Source organism: Xenia sp. Carnegie-2017, unplaced genomic scaffold (assembly GCF_021976095.1).
Source record: "Xenia sp. Carnegie-2017 unplaced genomic scaffold, XeniaSp_v1 HiC_scaffold_3, whole genome shotgun sequence".
In the NCBI taxonomy this organism is placed as follows: Eukaryota; Metazoa; Cnidaria; class Anthozoa; order Malacalcyonacea; family Xeniidae; genus Xenia; species Xenia sp. Carnegie-2017.
This window is the reverse complement of record NW_025813493.1, coordinates 2,572,915-2,593,240: the sequence shown is the minus strand read 5'-3', so window position 1 is coordinate 2,593,240 and position 20,326 is coordinate 2,572,915. Positions and strand designations below refer to the sequence as shown.

At 32.4% G+C, this 20,326-nt stretch overlaps 1 protein-coding gene across 1 annotated transcript; it reads right to left on the bottom strand.

The window, feature by feature from the left end:
* Positions 1–377: 377 nt before the first annotated feature.
* LOC124455051 (fibrinogen C domain-containing protein 1-like) lies at positions 378–7,909 on the bottom strand. The gene is made up of 4 exons (XM_047005809.1): positions 7,865–7,909; positions 6,848–6,967; positions 3,255–3,632; positions 378–668 (listed from the first exon to the last, which is right to left on the bottom strand). Exons 2-4 carry the CDS (start codon positions 6,885–6,887, stop codon positions 427–429), a joined length of 660 nt encoding a protein of 219 aa, XP_046861765.1. The 5' UTR covers positions 6,888–6,967; positions 7,865–7,909; the 3' UTR covers positions 378–426.
* Between the last annotated feature and the right edge of the window lie 12,417 nt (positions 7,910–20,326).

Sequence of the window (20,326 nt, the reverse complement as noted above, 5' to 3'; positions counted from 1 at the left end):
TCTGTCGCAAGGATAGAACTCTAGTCTATCTCAAACGATCGATACGCAAGGATCGTTTCTAACCTAAGGATCGCTTTTGTCGTTTGAGTTGAGCGTTTCCATATGATCGTCTCTGTCGCTTCTACAAATTGCAAGCGACAAAGACGATCCTTACGACAGGAACGATCATATGGAAACCGGGCTTTAAAGAGCAACATCTCATTAAAAAAATGAGTGAAAAGACGTAACATTAGAATCATATAATTACGTAAATCAGCTCTAATTTTTAGGGAAAACATTAGAAAAGTATTGTTTCACCAACGCATTTTTAACAATTTCATCAAGGTTGTTTTAAAAGACATAAAAGCTAAAATGTTTTTATTATATGTTGAAAGTTTCATTAGAAATAATGATCAAATTTATAACATCACAGTTTTTGGAAATTCTTTATGGTTTTATTTTCATCTCAGTGAACTTTAATGATTTATAAACTTTCCAATGACCCCAAATCACACCTTGGGTATTGATTTGGTTGCCACTATAGTAGTGTCCATTCAGGTTAGATTCATAACAACCTCCATACCACCAAGCACCTTTGAAGGATGTGGCACAGTTTCCTCCACTTTTATCTGAATCTTTTGTTGTAAACGCCATGCCTTTGTGATAAGATAATGAATCTCCAGCATTTCCTAAGAAAAGTAATACTTTTCAAAAATCGCATTTAATGCAGTTATAGAATTCTTTTGAACTTCCATTAACACAAGTTTAATGTATATATCATTTAGGCATTGACACTTGCATTTACAATTGATTATTAGAGGCTTAGATATAAAAAGGACTTCAGTCAATCTTCATTTGACAATGGTTCTTTTGTCTTTAATGCGTTCGGTGCGAGAGCCCTCTATTTGTAAGAGTTAGGACAACGGGTCTGGGGTGAGCGCGGAGCCGCCATTTTCGTGACTACTTGCAAGTTAAACTTGTAAAAAAACTGTGTGAAATTGGCTAAATGAGCAAAAGAATAAAGAAATTCCGCCTTGTTCAATGGAAATTTTAAACATATCGTAAACCACAATCAAGCTTTTGGCGTTTTTGTGAATAATTACTGCAAACCAAACTCAATTTCGCAGATTTTAGCTACATTCGATGTTGACTAGTTCGTGCTTTGAAACTAATTGTGACCCACTGCTAGACGTTTTTACATTCGGAAACCGTAGAGGCGACTTAACTGGTAAAAATATATTCTTTAGAAAGTCATTACGAATAATCTTATTCTAAAATTAAAAGTATTTTGAATTTACAATTGAGCTGCTACAATTTATTTTGACTTAAACTGTGCCTACCATTGAATCAGTTTTATCCATAGTTGGACAAAGTTTTGTTTTGAAGCACTGTAGTCATGGAACTTTGCTTAGGTAGTACATATATTGCAATGAGATCCAGGTATAAAAATTCAATGCAGACAAATTACAAAGGTTTTTTGCTGGAAAATTATGAATTTAAAATATTTGTTAGATGCAGTGGCTCTTTAATATTCTATTAATTTAATGTGAAGTTGTTGATTTCTTTATTGCTTGCAATGCAGAACGGTATAGGCTTCTATTTGGTGAAGCATTTGGGTATTATAAAACAATTCTGCTGTTGAACAACAGTCTTGTTTGCTACAAATGTCACTGTTTGTACAGACTTCGACATTGTATATGAGTCTGATCCAATTTTTAATCTAGCTTAAAAAATTAATAAGTTGAGTAATGACAAGACTTCTGCATTTTTTTTTAAATTATAAACACCAAAGACCACACCAAATCATTGGTTATTTAAAGACAAGAACAAATCATTGATAATCAAATTGAACATGGTCTTGTTTAAATTACAGTCAGAATGTATATTTCATTACCAGTAATATATTTTACCCAGCTGTTTCAGTAAATATTTTATTTATGATTACTGATACTATACTTTCAAAGGATTTCCTAAAGATGCAAAATACAATATTCGAAAGTATATTGTTTTAGCATATTGGATTAGCAATAATTATCTCTTGAAGTGGTTAAGAACTTGTAAATTAGAGTTATTTCCGAACATAATGATAAGTCTTAATCTTTCTATAAAGCACAAGCTTTGTATGTTAGAAAACTATTGAATCGTTAGCATTAGGACAAATATTTCCAATGATTTTTCACTCGAAAACAATCTTCGTAGATAAACCTTTAGATAAAGATCAGTTAGACACAATGTTCACTACGCCCAATCCAGTCTATCATAAAGCCATTTCTTTCTTTTTTCTCGATCCATAATTATGGCGATATGCAGTTACATGTTTTTACTATCAAATAATCAATTATTGTAGCCATACCTCCAGAAAATCAAAATATTTTCTCAAAATACAAACAAACTTCTAATAATCGCCATATAAACTCTAGTTGAAATTTTAAAATTAGGAACAAAAATGGCGGAAATGAATCATGTGATCAATATTGTCAAGTCAACGTTCGCAAACCAGAGAACAATACATGTCCCAACTCTTACAAATAGAGGGCTTTGTTCGGTGTATGTAAAGTTTGACGTATGAAACAGACCTTACTTAATGGCGTACATGGGTATTTTCCGAGGCTCAATTGATATATTTGTGTTTCATGCTTATAAATGTGAATTGTCCATGTAAACTTAAATAAATTTCTGTTATGTTTTAGGTTGTTGTTAAGTTCATAAAAAACTTTTACATGTAAGAACAAGTTATAATGTATATAACATTTAGGCATTGAACCTTGCATTTACAATTATTTACTAGGGCTTACTTGAATGCTTGCATTGTATAAAAAAGATTTCAGTCAATGATCATTAGACAATGATATTCACAGTATAGATTCTTTCTTATGTACCAAATAATTTAGTCGTGTTTATTAGCTACATGTTGTTCAGGTGCTTGGTTATCTTTACGTACTTTACAAAGCTGGAGTTGAATTTGCATTTAATATTGATGATAAGCTAATCACAATCATTACATGTCACAATCAATCGTTGCAACAGAATCGTTCGCAAATTGGAACGACTTTTTATGTTTGTTTGTTGTATTTTTTCGGTAAGTTTTTAAGTTCAAAATTAATTATACTTTTATTGACAAACAAGGCTTTAGTTCGAAACCAACCGTTACTATCCGCTTTTATCAAAACTTGGAGAATCCCGCGTTGCAAACTGCAATCACTCATATCATTCAGAAATATTGTATATATCAAAATGTTTTTTCCTCAAACGTTTATATTAACGTATTAACTTACCAGAATAATTACCAAGACTTAGTTGATATTTTTTATTTTCATTCTTTACAGCAAAATAATCATATTCAGCATATGCTTTATTTCCTGACCAGTCTCCCAGGTCTACACGAAGTTTATTTCTCCTTGCAGATGTTAGTCGGTATATTTTATCCAATCCAAGCCAAAATTCAGAAGTAAGATTACCAAAACCTTCTTTATAGTCATTCCACCCACGATAGAAATCAACACTTCCATCTAGGCGTCTTTGAAATACAGTCCAGCCACCACCATTTGAAGTCATGTCACAGTAGACATTAAAAGATCCTTTACCATCAGGATCAATTTGATAAACTCCACTTTCGTTCTTGCCATTATTTTGTACCTCAGTGCAATCTTTGGCTATTTTAAATTGAAAATGTTAAAAATTCAGTTTCTCAAGGTTCTGTTATGATAGGATAAACGACTGAATTTTGTGAAAAAGTTTTTAAGCGAATGAAATCATTACTAGGTATTATTATTATTTGTTAAAAATTGCTTGTTTCATGTTTCACAGACTGGAAACCTACAGAACACAAGCATTGCATGTAAGATATGGATATTATTGACTACTGTGAATTATATTTGAAGTGGGGATGCTGTTTTGCAATGCACTCAATTTCAGAATATAAAGTCAATTTCATTGTAATGTGTGCTTACATGAAATTTTTTTCTGTCTGAATAGAAAATTCCAGTCTAACTCTAATAGCGTTAAATTGAATAGTAAGAAAGTCATTTGAAATTTTATTAAACCCAGTACAAATTTAATGCCATCTACTGAAAAACGTTATTACCCATTGTTTACATACATTTTTTGACCTTATTTATTGTACCTCTTAAAAATATTGCTTATTTAGGTTTTTAAAGGAAGTGAATTCTTAATAGTAAAACCTAATTTTCTTACATCGAAAGTTAACAAGGTATTTATGAATGAACATTATCAGTGCATACCATCCATACTAAGCGGCGTATGACTAATTGCGCAGCCTGTAAGCTTAGAAAAATTTATGGGACTTTAAGTGATATAACTTTCTCCAAAAATTTCAGTCTTTTGACGACGTTTCCGTTTCTTATGCTCCATTGCCTTTGCTTCAGTTTTGTTACTCATAGTGTAAACATTATAGAATAAATTTAAATTTCGAACGAGATAAACTCACTACTTTATGAGTTCTATACATAGAGCATTATAATAGTATATCGTACAGTTTCCAACAGGATATATTATTGAAGTTTTGATCATTTATCTCATCTAGAATGGCAAAGAGTAAAACTATGTTTAAAGAGAACAGGACTTTTAAAAACGGGAATGTAAGCTTCAGCCTACATAGCCTACTGAGTAATCGGACAACGGCCATATTTGTCTGTTCTTGGAATAAGTTCATAAAGCTACAATCCATTGGTTGAAGACATTTGATGTAATATTATTGAGGTGCACTCATTCTAAGAGGTCTGGAAGCAGAGGCCGCGGAGCCGGGGGGGCATTGGGGACAAGTGCCCCCCCCCTTTTTGCAACAGGGAAAAATGTGCACTTTTTCTGGAATGAAAGTGCCCTTTTTCATGGTATAGAAATGCCCTTGTTTTAGGCAAAATTGGAGAGAATAAGTTTTTCTTAGATACAAGTAGCCCGAGAGTAGAACATAGTCTGTCGGCATCATGCGAAATCAGCTATAGCTTAGTTTTTGATCTTGATTACCCAGATAGATCAAAAATCGCGTTTGTCGATTGGGGTTGTCTTCGCAGGCGTCCGCCCAGTAACTTAACCAATGAGAAGTCGCAATTTATGATCCACATGAGACTATAAATTCTACGGCAACGCATTGCTCCCGTCGTATTGTCTTTCAGGCCATTGGTCCTACAAAACTGTTGACAATTCATTATCATAATAATTGAAAATTCATTATCATAATAATTGAAAATTTTGCGGTTTAAATCACTTCTAATCAAAATCATCATGCCTAGAGCTGCTAGGCGAAAACGAGAAAAGTAAAAAGAGCTTGTAGAAAGAGCTAAAAGGATGCTAAAACTGACGAGTTTTTTAGTAGTGCTCCAGCAGAGAACGTTGTTGACCAAAACATCGACTCTAGGTCTAATTTGACACTGCCGTCAGCTACAGAAACTGCATCAACGTGTTTATCTCCTCATTCTCATTCCAAACCAAAATTCGGCGATTCTGACTCTACATCGTCTTCAGAGATACTAGTCGCGCCACCGACCGAGCCAGTTCACACACCTTCTCAAAACCTAACGTATGCGTCTTTGCCAAGCTCCACGACTACCGCCCTATTGGTAGGACCTATGAAGATTGAGTCAACGGAATGTTTGCTAGGACTCGATTGTAAACGTTTGTGCTGTACAGGCCGACATCCTTACCATCCTACCCTAGAAGAAATAAAGCACACGTCTAGAATGAACCAGTACAGGAGGATCGTCGAATGTAAGAACTTGGCCGTCTTCTATATTTTTGAAATATACATGGGTCACATACTTCATGAAAATAACTCATCGCAGATTGTCATGGCAATGTCTAATGTTGTTTGACACTTGCAGATTTACCTTCTTGCTCCAATGAGTGCAGCCTCTTTAGAACGATCTTTTTCATGCCAGTGGATTGTCAAGACACATCTCAGGAGCACAATGACGGCAGCAGGCTACAATAGTCTTATTGTTATGCATGTAAACAAGGCCAGAACTGACGAACTGGACTTACGTTTAATAGCTAAGAACTTTGTTCTGAAAAACGAACGTAGGGTTAGATTTTTTGGGAAATTTTAATGAGATCGCATTACTTGAAAAAATTGTTCATGTAGTCATCTTAGTTCAATTTGTTAGCACGCACGCCGAGCAGTAGAGAATACGCATAGCATTCTAAAAATGTCTACCAATATTTTGCAGACTTTGAAAGTTAATCATGATTCATGAAGCAATGCATATCTGTAATATACTAAAACAGTAAGCTGCAAACTCACATGCCCTTTTCGGTCAGTGCCCCCCCACTTTTGAGATCGTTCCGCAGCCCCTGTCTGGAAGCATGTCTGTCAAAATGCTTTTTAAAGTTTGTATTTACAGAATTGTTAGTTTAGGAAAGCCAACCAATAATAAACTCAAGACTGTCTAATATGGTGTATCTAGGTCAGCAGGGCCATGGTTACATTACTAACTTCAGGAGGAGTGTTAAACTTAACCTTAACCCTTACCCTAACCCTAACCCTACCCCCTCCTTAATGTAGAGAAACTCAAAATGTGTTAATGTTAACATATGCTATTGTCATTTAGAGAACCATACACTTTCAATGTTGTGTGCTGAGGGAAGTTTTAAGTGTATTGAAGCTTTTCATAAATTTATTACTAATTTCCTGCTTGACTGTATTGATAATAATGAACTTGTATGTGTGGCTGTGAGCCTTATTTTTGTGGTTACATGTAAAATGTAGATGCAGCAAATTCCTTGCACAGAAGCAACAGCACAGAGAACAGCTCAGGATTCTCAACAAAGAACAAAGTTTTAAAACTGCACAGAGATGCTCTTTATTCATGATCGGTGATAAAAAATCTTGATAAAGACAGTAATAAATCCATACCTCTCCTGCACGAGTTACATTCTCCAAAGTATCCTTCCATACACGTGCAGTTCAATGTTCCATTAATTTTACGATAGTATGTGTTGGGTCCACACAAAGGAAAGTGAAAAGTGCTTGTCGCTATATCGATCAATAAAATTAAAAATAAAATCAACCAGGGATTTTAAACGAAACATATTCTTCCTCAAAGAACACAATTTGTCACTCAGTATCCACGTTGACGTACCCAGCAAGCAAGTTTGTTATGCAATGTTGGTAATTTTGGTGTTCGCGCATTTCGTAAAAACAAAACAATTAAATAAATGTTGAAAATTTACAGAGTATGAACAAATTTGCTGGCTGTTTGGGACACTATAAGGGATATACTAAAGAAGTTAGATAATTGAAAAATGTTCAGAAAATTATCAATTCATCAGTAGTTCTCACAAAATGTGTCAAAGCTCATTTATTTTGGCATGGCTTTGCCTTGTTTACTTCAAGTAAAATGAATAAACAATTAACCTCGAAAACCATGAGAGTACTTCGTAATCGCCTCAATTTGAACAGCATGCACAAAGAAAATGAAAAGTTTCAAATCTAGTTTAATCTTAAGATGTAAAAGTTTAAACTCTGTTTTGCAATATACTGAAATCTTAAGAAATTTGATAAACATTAAGCTCACTGCACAACATGCTCAATTTGGACGTTTTTGTCTTACAATCTATTTTCATGATTTTTTTTATTTAAGACTGATTTCAAGCCCAAGTGATTGTTTAAATGATGTAAGAAACAATAAAGACTTAAATTTAACACCAAATAAGTTTGACCAGAATAGACAAACGGCAAAAATGTCCAAATTAGACACTTTGCACTTTGAACTTAATGTTCACCAAATTTTGTATAATTTTGGAAGGAAGAACAACCGTTTACTAAGGCAATGTAACTTTGAACTTTTAACGTCTTTCTATTTTATGAACATTAGCGTGGGAGTTTTTTGAAGTCTTAGATTATTATGTTAAATAAGTAAATATTTACTACCGTTTGAGTCAGGAGTGATACTGTGTATTGCTACAGCCAAATCAAGATAACGTTGTTTACAGGAAGAAAATATTTACGTCTCGTACGTTGATCTGTTGTGTTATGGACACTAACGACACTTTTTCCAACACTAGTCATGATATAAATGAAATCCCCAAATACTGCCATGGGACCTCGTGAAGTTCCAAAATCATATACATTTTGGGAGTGGTAAACATAAAAAAAAATATTTCCGTTTGAAACTCGCCAATAAATCTTCTCTTTAGCCATGTCAAGCGTTAGATCATATGCTATTGACTGAAGTGAAACTGAAAGAATATGATGTTTATTTGCAGTCTTGTTCCATAACCATAAGAAAAGTTCTGTACTTTCTGCCAAGAATAGATACCTTAATAAAAATATTTGTTTTGTACTTTATATTTCTCTATACGTACTGAACTTCATAAACAATTGGCAAGCTAATATATGCAAGAAAGGAAAGATAGAATACTTTTTTGTTTAGACAAAGATGTTGTCAAAGTATTCAGAACTACCTTCATATATAGACGGTTTAATGGAACATATTTATAAAATTTGATAATATAGCAACATAAAGCTATTGTAACTAACAGGAAAAGATCACCTTTATCATTTGAAATCTCTCTTTTAAAAACTGAACTAAAATGTATGAAGTAATTAAACAATGCATGTGGTTCAGAACATAATAATAAATGTAATACGTTATTTTATTCACATAACTTCTATAATGATTGGTATTGTTTGAGATTATTGTCGGAAAGAGTAATGCTGTAGTTTGGAGTGGCTGCTGAATGAATTGTGTTGGTAATTGATAATGCTGAAAATTATCAGATGCGTGGAATTTTTGTTCGAATTGAAAATTTGGTGTTGGTAAATGATATGCACCATTTCATGTAGATATAAATTAAAAAGCTTTGTCATTTCAATTTTAAGCTTTCTTAATTTTCAGTTTCATCTTGCATGAAAAGTAGCAGCTCCTTGGATGGATCATCATCCACAAATGTCTTTAAAAGAGCTATAGCTTCAAAACATTGTCTTTTGTTGATACTTTTTTCTGTTTGTTTGGGCAAACGATTTTTTAAAACTATCTTAACCTTCTCATTTTAATTGTCAAATTTTTTCATTGTTTTTCTGAAAAATCAGAAAAAGATTGACACTGAGCTAACGCTATTGGTATCATTTAAAAATGATAATTCTATCGCCATGTCATGTTCGTGTTTTTAAGAATCTTTGGATTGGACAAGCTGCGAAAACTGCTTGAACACTATGGCCTTTACTTTATCGAAAATGTTTGATGCAACTGGCAGTTTTGATTATCATCGCAGCATATTTGCATTCTCCAATACATTTCTTAAATATATTACGCATTTGAGTAACAGCAAAGTCCATGTCTTCTTGTCGTTCATTGCACTTGCCCCGAACTCTTTAAAACTTTCTCGTATATATTACCGTTCTTTTGGCTTTTGTGTTTGTGAAACTTAATTTTTTCTTGTAATATGATAACAATTAATGCCTAACATAAAGTTTTAAGTAGAGCTATAGAAATAGACCAAAAGCTGTAAAATTGAATTTATACTGAAGTTTCGTCCTTACTCAAGACATATTCAGGCAAGTAATTATTTATAATGAGATTTTAAGACAAGATATTGTATTTACAAAAGGTGTTAAATTACGTCTAAAGGAGGCGGTGTCAAATGGATTACATGATAAAGAAGTTAGGAAGTAAAATTTAGTGAAGTTAAGCGAGGTTAAGTGGAATGGAACCTCCTTGCACGAAGAGTGAAGCTTGTATTTATTGATTAGAAGGCTCTCATGAATGGAGAGTTCATAGGAATCGTTAGAAGAGGAAATTATTTTAAAGTCGTAAATTATTTATAACATATTCAGAAAGCTCTCGCTCCACAAGGCATTTAAGCCAATTTCTTTTTAATCACATGATTATTATATTCAGATTCATCATCAGTGGAGCAGCTGCAGACCTAACGTTTTCCTAAGCTACACTAAGAAACACTGCATGAAATAAAGGTAGTGGAATGATTTTCCATTCAGGTGATTTGATTGGATGTGTGATTGAATTTATTAAAGGGAAGTGTGCAGCCAATTAATTTGCAGCTCTCGACTTTTCAATATACTCTGCCATTCAATGCAAGTTAAAAGAAGGCTTAAAAAACTATAAACTTGATATATTTTATGTTTTTCTAAATTGCCACATTTTTGAAAACTAAAATCCATTTTTATATTTTTCATGTAACTACGTGGGAATGTGTGTAGTTCTTTTTATCTTCATTACAAAACGAAAATTTGAAGTTTTTTACGTTCACCACATTCGTGAATATTTTAAAACTTTATTGCCATTCCGTATTGAGATTGTTGCACATCCCTTACACTGCCTCAAAAACGTGTACAAAAGAGCACAGTATAGCAACAAACAATGCTTCCAATTTGTTGAAATCCTATGTGTAGGGCATATCTTATTAAGCATATGATTACCATGGAGGCGTCAAGCAAATTGCATTTTCTGTCATAGAAAAGCGCTTAGGTGGCCAGCCTAAACAATTAATGGAATTAAATGTACAACACTAAGTTACACAGTGAAGTTGTACTACATTTTTGTAGGTTGTGGAAAGCCAAGGCTCTGTGAGTATTTGAGTAAAATTTTTTATGTGCAAAGTAATTATTTGATATTTTAATTCAGTTTCTCCCGCTTTGTTTTATTTCATTTAATGACTTCATCATATATAAACATTGATCCCTCCGTTGTTACCTTTTTTGTCAAAGCTCTTTGATTGCTCAACATAAATATCGCTGTCGATTTTTGAAATTTCAGGATCTGCATGTTATTTTCTACTGCATGTGTGCTGAATAATCACACGAAACGTGTTCATTATTGCAGTTGGTTTGAAATGCCTTATAGTCACGCAATAAAATTTTGCTGGCCAAATCTCTCCGAAAGACGTTGATTTTAATAAAATCTGTCGAACTATATGACGTTTGTTTCTTTATAGCCAACAAAATACTTAATATTCGCTCCCTCGGGAAAAGCGAGTTTTGATTTCCCTGGAAAATCGATATTTTTTCTATTATTAAACCTTTAAATAACAAACCATAATACGGACTTATAAAATTCAACTTTTCTATTAAATTAAAACACCGTCTCTAAAAACAAAAACTCTTACCTTACTTAAGAAAACCCTCCAATAGATTGACATAGTTTATTAATTTTACGCTTACAAGTAAATAAAAAGAATTTCAATATCGCCTTACCCATGTTTTGAGTCAAATGCAATGCTGGAAAATTGTAAGCCTGGTTGAAGCCTCATAACACTTGTAATGTTCTTTTTCAAATAAATTTGGTAGATAATGTTCGTGGAGTCAATGTAAAAGATACGACGACCAATCCAGTCAACTGTAATGTCATGAGCAAAAACATTTTTCGCAAAAATTTCGTTTCTAGTCAAGTCAAGATTTCCCCGTTTGATGTCTTTGTCATCAATGTAGTAAAGCACATTCTCAACTACATCAATTTCTATGTCATTATATCTTGATGCATGGTCAGATTTATTCTTACTGGAGCCATTAATAGTGCTGACATGAATATCTCCAGTAATAAAATCAACAGAGTATATTTTATCAAAGCTCATAATAATCAAATATGGCTTTGGATAAACATCTAAATAAATAATAAAAAAATTATAAATAACAACGATGAGAGTGGATTATAAAAATGCAAATTTTATAGACTTTACGATCATAATATTTGGTGAAAGACCAGAATAAGTATTTTTAGAAAGAATTTTTCACAGTAGAAATATTACTAATAACTGAAATTAGATTGGCTGCACAACTTCTACCTATTTTTGTTGAATATTTTTTTTGGTGCTATGAACAAGAAACTATGAAAGTTTGTCAAATCTAAAGATTATACCTTTGTAAAAACACATTTCTGTTTGCATTTGCATCTTTTCTTTGTTGTATTGTTTTACTTCCTTGCATGCAGTTGTGTTATCGTCATTGCCAGTTTTATCAACGCAAGTTTCCATCCATTCTTTCACGTTGTCTTTTAATGTCTCTAAGCTTTTCTTGCAGATTGATATGTCGTCATTACCATTTACTATTTGGCCACTAATAGACAGGATTATGAGAGTCCCAAGAAACGCTTTTATTGAGCTTGATATCATCTTTATTTTCTATTTATTAGAAGGTGGACGGTTACTAATTTCTTTAAAGCTTTTGTAGTAAAACATTTACTTTATTTATGAAAGGCTTATCATCAATATAATCATATAATCATTTGTTCTTAAACTTTTTTTGGTATAGAAATCAAGTATTGATTTCTATAATTATGTAACATTTTAACTTCCTTCTCCAAAAAGTATGTTCACGTTTGCTTTCAGATAATTTATGATGATTGGATATTGTTGCAATAGATTAGACAAATTGTTCATTACAAAGACTCATGTTTACAACAATTTATATAAGTAGAGTTCATCCTCCTAGAACGTGTTGTGAATAAATAGATGTAAGGTTTCTAGCAAACGAAAGCATAGAAAGAAATTAAACATTTCAATGTCCACTATAAGGAAAAGACGCAATATATGAAATTCACCCAGAGTGGTTTAGAAAAAATTTAAAATGGGTTGATTTCAAATTTGCTCATGTTAACTCAGTCTACCAGATGAATGGGAAAGACATATTGCTTAACTAAGCCAGCAAAATTAAATGCCAAATAATCTGTTGCGCAGTGTTAAACAGACTCGCTGGCCTCTCTGTAGCTACATGTCGTCTAGTTACAGAAATGAAGGCCGTTAAACAATACATGATATTCTGCTTTACAACATCTGTCAGTCGTATAGAGAAGTTCGACTCTCATAATTATATAAATTCTGAATTGAATGAAATTTATGAGTATTTTGACAGAACTGCTAAAGTAAAGAAAATCTAAAAAGCTAAAAAACTCTTACTTCTTCAAATATTTTGTTTTAGACAATTAAAAGGCATTTACCATTTGTCAAAAATATTCTTTCAATATTGAATAATTGTAGCAGAAGAAACAAGAGACGAAAAATGTATCATTTGTTCTACATGCATTCCTTGCTTTTAAAAATGACTTCTGTATTGATGTTTGATGATGATTTGCCCCATTTCAATTTGTTGAATTATGTACCTCTCTTTCTTTATCATTTCCCTCAATCCTAAAGCTTAGTTTTAATGTTCAATCAAATATTCTTTATCACACATGCATTCAAGTTTTAGTTTACTATCATTCTCATGTAAAAACGTAAAACCGTTTGCAAATATTTTATTATTCTTAAATGTCTATGATAGTTAAAAAACATCTTTTTGTTTATCTCTATTTAGAAAAAAATACTTAATGATCGTTGCTTCAAATATTTTTAATGTAGCTAATATTTTCTCTGGCGTATCATTGGAAATATGATATAATATATTTCTAGACATTCATAAATATAAATAAGTAGAACTTTATATTTAGTTGTGATCAATCAATTCGTTTTTGTTTCCATCATAAGGATAGACATAAAATGATAAAAAGATTTGTGAAAGGGTAAAAGATTTTTAAGTAATTTTAGACTGGTCAAATTACCAAATGGTAGCTATGTATATATGATGATTAGCTGCGCTACTCTAAACTACAGAAAATGTTTAAAAAAACATACAAAAATGTTTTATATAAGATAAAGATTGTGTTAGATTATCTGTTGGATTACGTATAAGTATGACTATGATAAATGAAATGTATGGTCTTGATAAGGAAGTTAAATCCATAAGAGCTATTATTTTGCATTATGTGATAGGCTCTGAATTTTAGGTTTTCTTTATGTTTTCTTTGCTTACCATTGAAGAGACGATTTGGCTATCAATGAGATTTCTCTTTTGAATTCTGACGAGTTGTTTTCTATTCTTCTCAAACAGCAGCTTAGAAAAAATATAACTGAAGCAGAAACTGTCTTGTCCTAAAGTGCTAGTAATATTGGCTTCTTGAATTTTGATATCAACACTAGACAAGTACTTTTCTGTGGACGGGACACAAATTTTGATGATTTTTAATTATATTTTGGATAAAGAGCCGTAATTGCAGAAATTTAGTGTCAGAGAAAATATGCAACAAAAATATTTTTTCAGCAATTCGAAGAAATACCATTTACATTGAAAATAACAGACCAAATTATTTAATTCCTTATAACAACACCCGGGAAAAATATGTTTATGATGACGTTATTCAAATTGGTCAACTATTTCAAGTGTCTCTATAAACTAAAAGAAAAATGTGCACTGCAGATGCTAGTTTCCGCTCATAGATAAGATACTATAAAGCCAAAAAGGAGTGTTGTCTATAAGCAACTTTTGTTCAATTTTTATAGTTCATTATAATATGTTTTACCCACTTTTTACTTAACCTAACATGAAACTTTCTAAAGTATATCAAATTCAAACAAGGCTAGTTTCTTAGGTGATTATTTTATACATCCCATTTCACATGATTTTAATTTATCATGTTTTTAATAAATTTAGTTTATTTCAATGTATTCATTCTCTTTCCTCTCTCAAAAAAGCAGAAAATAAGGACAAAAAAGACACATTAGTGGTTGCAGACCCTTCCCCCCCCCCCTCATAAACATTTTCAGAGCACAATTTTCGACTTACATTTTACATGATATACATGATATTCTGTTTACAACATCTGTCAGTCGTAAAGAGAAGTTCGACTCTCATAATTATATAAGTTCTGAATTGAATGAAATTTATAAGCGTTTCGACAGAATTGCTAATATAAAAAGTATAAAGAACTAAATAGAGGAATTCAACTTTGAAGTATTAAAAGTTTTAATGTTCAAATATATTGTTTCAGACAATTAAAGGCGTTTTCCATCTGTTAAAAATATTCTTGCAATATTGAATAATTGTAGCAGAAGAAACAAGAGACGACAAATGTATCATTTATTTTGCATGCATTCCTTGCTTTTAAAAATGACTTCTGTATTGATGTTTGATGATGATTTGCCCCATTTCAATTTGTTGAATTATGTACCTCTCTTTCTTTATTATTTCCCTCAATCCTAAAACTTAGTTTTAATGTCCAATCAAATATTCTTTATCACACATGCATTCAAGTTTTAGTTTACTATCATTCTCATGTAAAAACGTAAAACCGTTTGCAAATATTTTATTATTCTTAAATGTCTATGATAGTTAAAAAACATTTTTTTGTTATCTCTATTTAGAAAAAAATACTTAATGATGGTTGCTTCAAATATTTTGATGTAGCTACTATTTTCTCTGGCGTATCAATGGAATTATGATATAATATATTTCCAGACATTCATAAATATCAATTAGTAGAACTTTATCATTGGTTGTGATCAATCAATTCGTTTTCTTTTCATCATAAGGATAAATATAAAATGATAAAAAGATTTGCAAAACAGTAAAAACTTTTGAAGAATTTTAAGTTAGTCTAATTACCAAATGGCAGCTATGTATACATGAAGCATGGCTGCGCTACTCCTAACTACAGAAAATGTTTAAAAACATACAAAACGTTTCATAATGCTTTAAGTATTTTATAAGATAAAGATTGTGTTAGATTATCTGTTGGATTGCGTATAAGCATGACTATCATATATGAAATGTATGGTCTTCATAAGGAAGTTGAATCCATAAGAGCTAATGTTCTTAAATTATGTGATAGGCTCTGAATTTTAAGTTTTCTTTATGTTTTTATTACTTACCATTGAAGAGGCGATTTGGCTATCAATGAAATTTCTCTTTTGAATTCTGACGAGTTTTTTTCTATTCTTCTCAAACAGCAGCTTAGAAAATATAACTGAAGCAGAAACTGTTTTGTCCTAAAGTGCTAGTAATATTGGCTTTTGAATTTTGATATCAACACAAGACAAGTACTTTTCTGTGGACGGGGACACAAATTTTGATGATTTTAATTATATTTTGGATAAAGAACCGTAATTGCAGAAATTTAGTGTCAGAGAAAATATGCAACAAAAATATTTTTTTCAGCAATTCGAAGAAATACCATTTACATTGAAAATAACAGACAAAACTATTTTAATTCCTTATAACAACACCACGGGAAGAAATATCTTTATTTTGACGTTATTCAAATCGGTCAACTATTTCAAGTGTCTCTATAAACTAAAAGAAAAATGTGCACTGCAGATGTTAGTTTCCGTTAATAGATAAAATACTATAAAGCAAAAAAGGAGTATTGTCTATAAGCAACTTTTGTTTAATTTTATAGCTCATTATAATACGATTTACCCCCTTTTTACCTAACCTAACATAAAAATTTCCAAAGTACATCATATTCAAACAACGTTAGTTTCTTAAAGTAAATGGTTTGAGCCCGGGAGTATCGTTACATGTTTTTAAATGATGATCATCCAGGTTAATAAAGTCCTGAGAAGGACTGTTCTTGTTGTTGTTGACTGACGTTTCGACATCCTTAGCAGTAGTCATCTTCAGAGTCAAATGAGGAGTAAACGTCAGGTTAGCCGAATTTTTTATCTGGCTCTTACGTCATTGTATTGTGTGTAGAGGAAATGTTTATTGTCATTGTGAATTAGTGTGAAGTGAAATATTTCATTTTTAGTTGTGATGTGTAATTTAGGTGTGATGTTTTTATTTGTAATGTGTGGGTTATCAATTGTGTATATTCATTGTGAATTAGTGTGAAGTGTATCGTTTGTTTGTATTGTGAATATGTCGTTTGTAAGGTGCCGGTAATTGCTGTGATCTGTTCAGGGGGGTTTGTTCCAAGCTGGTATACCAACTATCAAATGTAAACCGTTGTCTATAGTCAGCACTGTAAGTAATGCATTTTGCCGAGTCCATAGTAATACAAACTATTGCAGAGAAACGAGCAAAAAAGACAGAGACACATCACCAAATCAAACAACAACAAAAACTTGAACGCTTAAAACAAACTAAAACACTTACAAGATATAAACATGACGATAACTGGGTGAGAATATTTCCGCTCATTAGACGAATCGGAAACGCGACTACTATCTTACGGACTAAAACATTCCATAACACCTAGACGAATCCCGACTGAGACGATAGTATCAAGTGTTGAGGCTGTCGAAGCGTATCAAAGAGATTTGTCAGAGACAACTAAATACGAGATCAGAAGCAGGATAGCCTCTTCATTACAATCGTCGTCTATACGTGACAACAAATTAACAAAAGATGAACAACAAGCACTAAAACGACTAAAACACGACAACAACATCGTCATTTTACAAGCAGACAAAGGACGGGACTGTGGTCATGGACAGGAATGATTACTTTAACAAAATGGACACCCTTGTTAACGACAGACAAACGCACGAACAACTCAAACGAGACAAAACACCATCACTAGTACGCAAACTTAACAGCAAGATCTTCTCTACGAGAAAATCTAACATTATATCTGAACGTATATACTATCGACTCAGATGTTCAGTACCACGACCACTCAGACTATACGGACTACCAAAACTTCACAAACCAAACACCCATGCGACCAATTGTATCATTCTGTGGTTCGCCTACTTACGAACTTTGAAAGTACATGACTATCTACTGCAACCACTTACAAACAAATCAAAACACAAGCTACAATCCACTTAAACTCTCATTAAAAAACTGTGCACTATACAAATACCGGACAACTATATACTAGTATCTTTTGATGTGAAATCACTGTTCACTAGTATTCCACTTAATTTGGCACTTACTTGTACGAAAACCCTCATTACAAACACCAAAAGCAATGGGCTCGCCCGTTTCTGTTGTAGTTGCTGAAATTGTAATGCAATCTATAGAGGAATGGGCGCTCACGACTTACACACATGCACTACCTTTTTGGTTTCGCTACGTAGATGACACAATCACAGCACTACATGCAGACGAGATTGATGATTTCCATACTCACTTCAACAAACAGAGCAGCCACATACAATTTGCCAAAGATGTCGAAGAAAACGGAACTCTTCCTTTTCTTGACTGTTTGGTAAAACATGAAAATCAAAAACTACGAACAACAGTTTATCGCAAGCCAACACATACTGACCTACTACCAGACCAATCATCTTACAACCCTACATCACACAAAGCCACTAAAATCAGAACATTAACAAGACATGCACAAATCATACGTGATTCACCGGACACTCTACAAAACGAAAACAACTATCTCGAACGTGTTTTTGAGAAAAACAACTATAACTCTGACTTTATCAAACGCAACACTTACAAACCCAACGAACCCAACGAAACGAACAACTCAGTGACAACAGCAACGATACCTTACATCAAAGGTACGTCTGAGACTATCGCGTATCTTACGACCATACAACATACATGTCGCACATAAACCAATCACAACGTTACGACAAGTACTAACGAACATAAAGGACAAAGAACAGACCAACAAACGACAAGGTGCAGTTTACAAAAAAACTGCTCCGACTGCCACGCCTCCTATATCGGGGAAACTAGCAGGAACTTAAACATAAGACTTACTGAACACAAAACGAGCTACTAAGAAACAAGACAAAACTAATCACATTGCCGAACATCACCGAATCACAAAGCACAACATTGACTGGGACTCGGCAAAATGCATTACTTACAGTACTTACTATAGACAACGGCTTACATTAGAAAGTTGGTATACCAACTTGGAACAAACCCCCCTGAACAGATCACAGCAATTACCGGCACCTTACAAACGACTTATTCACAATACAAACAAACGATCAACTAAAAACATTACACTTCACACAAATTCACAATGACAATACACAATTGATAACCCACACATTACAAATAAAAACATCACACCTAAATCACACATCACAACTAAAAATAAAATATTTTACTTCACACTAATTCACAATGACAATACACATTTCCTCTACACACAATACAATGACGTAAGAACCAGAAAACAAATACGGCTAACTTGACGTTTACTCCTCATTTGACTCTGAAGATGACTACCGCTAAGGTTGTCGAAACGTCAGTCAACAACAAAAAAAACAGTCCTTCTCAGGACTTTATTAACCTGGATGATCATCATTTACAAACATGTTACTTTCTTAGGTAATTATCTCTATACATCACATTTCACAATTTCAACGTATTACTTCCATTTCCTCTCTCAGGAGGCGGAAAATAAGGACAAAAAAAGACAAATTAATGGTTTCGACCCCCACCTAAACATTTTCAGAGAAAATTTAGGACTTACATTTTCATAAGTTACAATCCTCATACAGGTAAGTGTTCTTTCGTTTTCACCGAATGTATAAAAGCAAATTTTCTGCACATACGTTTTTACTTTTCCATCATAAATTTTGGCGTACTACGTATGTTTGTGTCTTATTAACATAATGTCAAATCTAAGTTGTTTGGGCCCATTTCTTGTGCAATATGTATAAATGTACATCATTAGACTATAATTTTGAACAATTTTTCTGAAAATAGTAATGATTTTTCTGCAATTCGTTTTTAAAAATATTACATTGTCATTTAATGCAAAAACGTTCTCTCAAATTTATTCTATTTTTACAAAAAAAAAAAACGCTTTCTGAAAAAAAATCTGCACAAAAATGTCTCTTTTGTTACGTTGCTTTTGAGTCAGATTGTGTGACAGGGAATATTTAATACTGATTGCAAAAAAATATAAACACCTCTTAAAAAAATTCTTTTTAATGTTTAAATTATTCAACAGCTTAATTCCATTGACGTAATTATATTAGCGTGCTTTAGATTTGCATTGAAATTCTCACGAAGACACGCATATGATATTGCAGTTAAGTTGTTCATTCTCTTTTTTGAGTCACGCAACGTCAACAAGAGTTGTGACTTATTAGGTTTGAGAAGCCAGTTAGAGAAATCATAGGACGTAGATGTGGCTATAACACGCCTTTTTAGAGATTGTACTTTATTCATCATGTTTCTAATAAATTTTGCTTCGTCAGGTATCAATGAGCCCAATTTATTCATCTTTTATGCTTTAACATATATCCAAAAATACTTTAGAAAATTCTCTATGCATGATGCCTTATAATACTTTTCTTGCATTTACGCAGCATAATAGAAACGCTTTACCTGCTGCTTTAATATTTAAATTTTAAAAATTGTTTGTGTGGGAGAATAAATTAGTTTTTTCTTCTAGCAGCTGAAAAGCTGTTTTGTAAATTTCTAATTGACTATATTTACAATGTATGGATCTCTGCAAAGTAAGAAATTTCATTATAATTTTGCTATTGTTCAACCGAATAGTTTTTGATATATTACAGAGTTATACTTTTACTAGTTGACAGAGGTCATTTTACTAAAATATGTTGTCACGTAGCAATGTAAACTATTTGTTACAAAGAATTCGTTGCTAATGTCCTTTTCTGTGGACATTTAAAT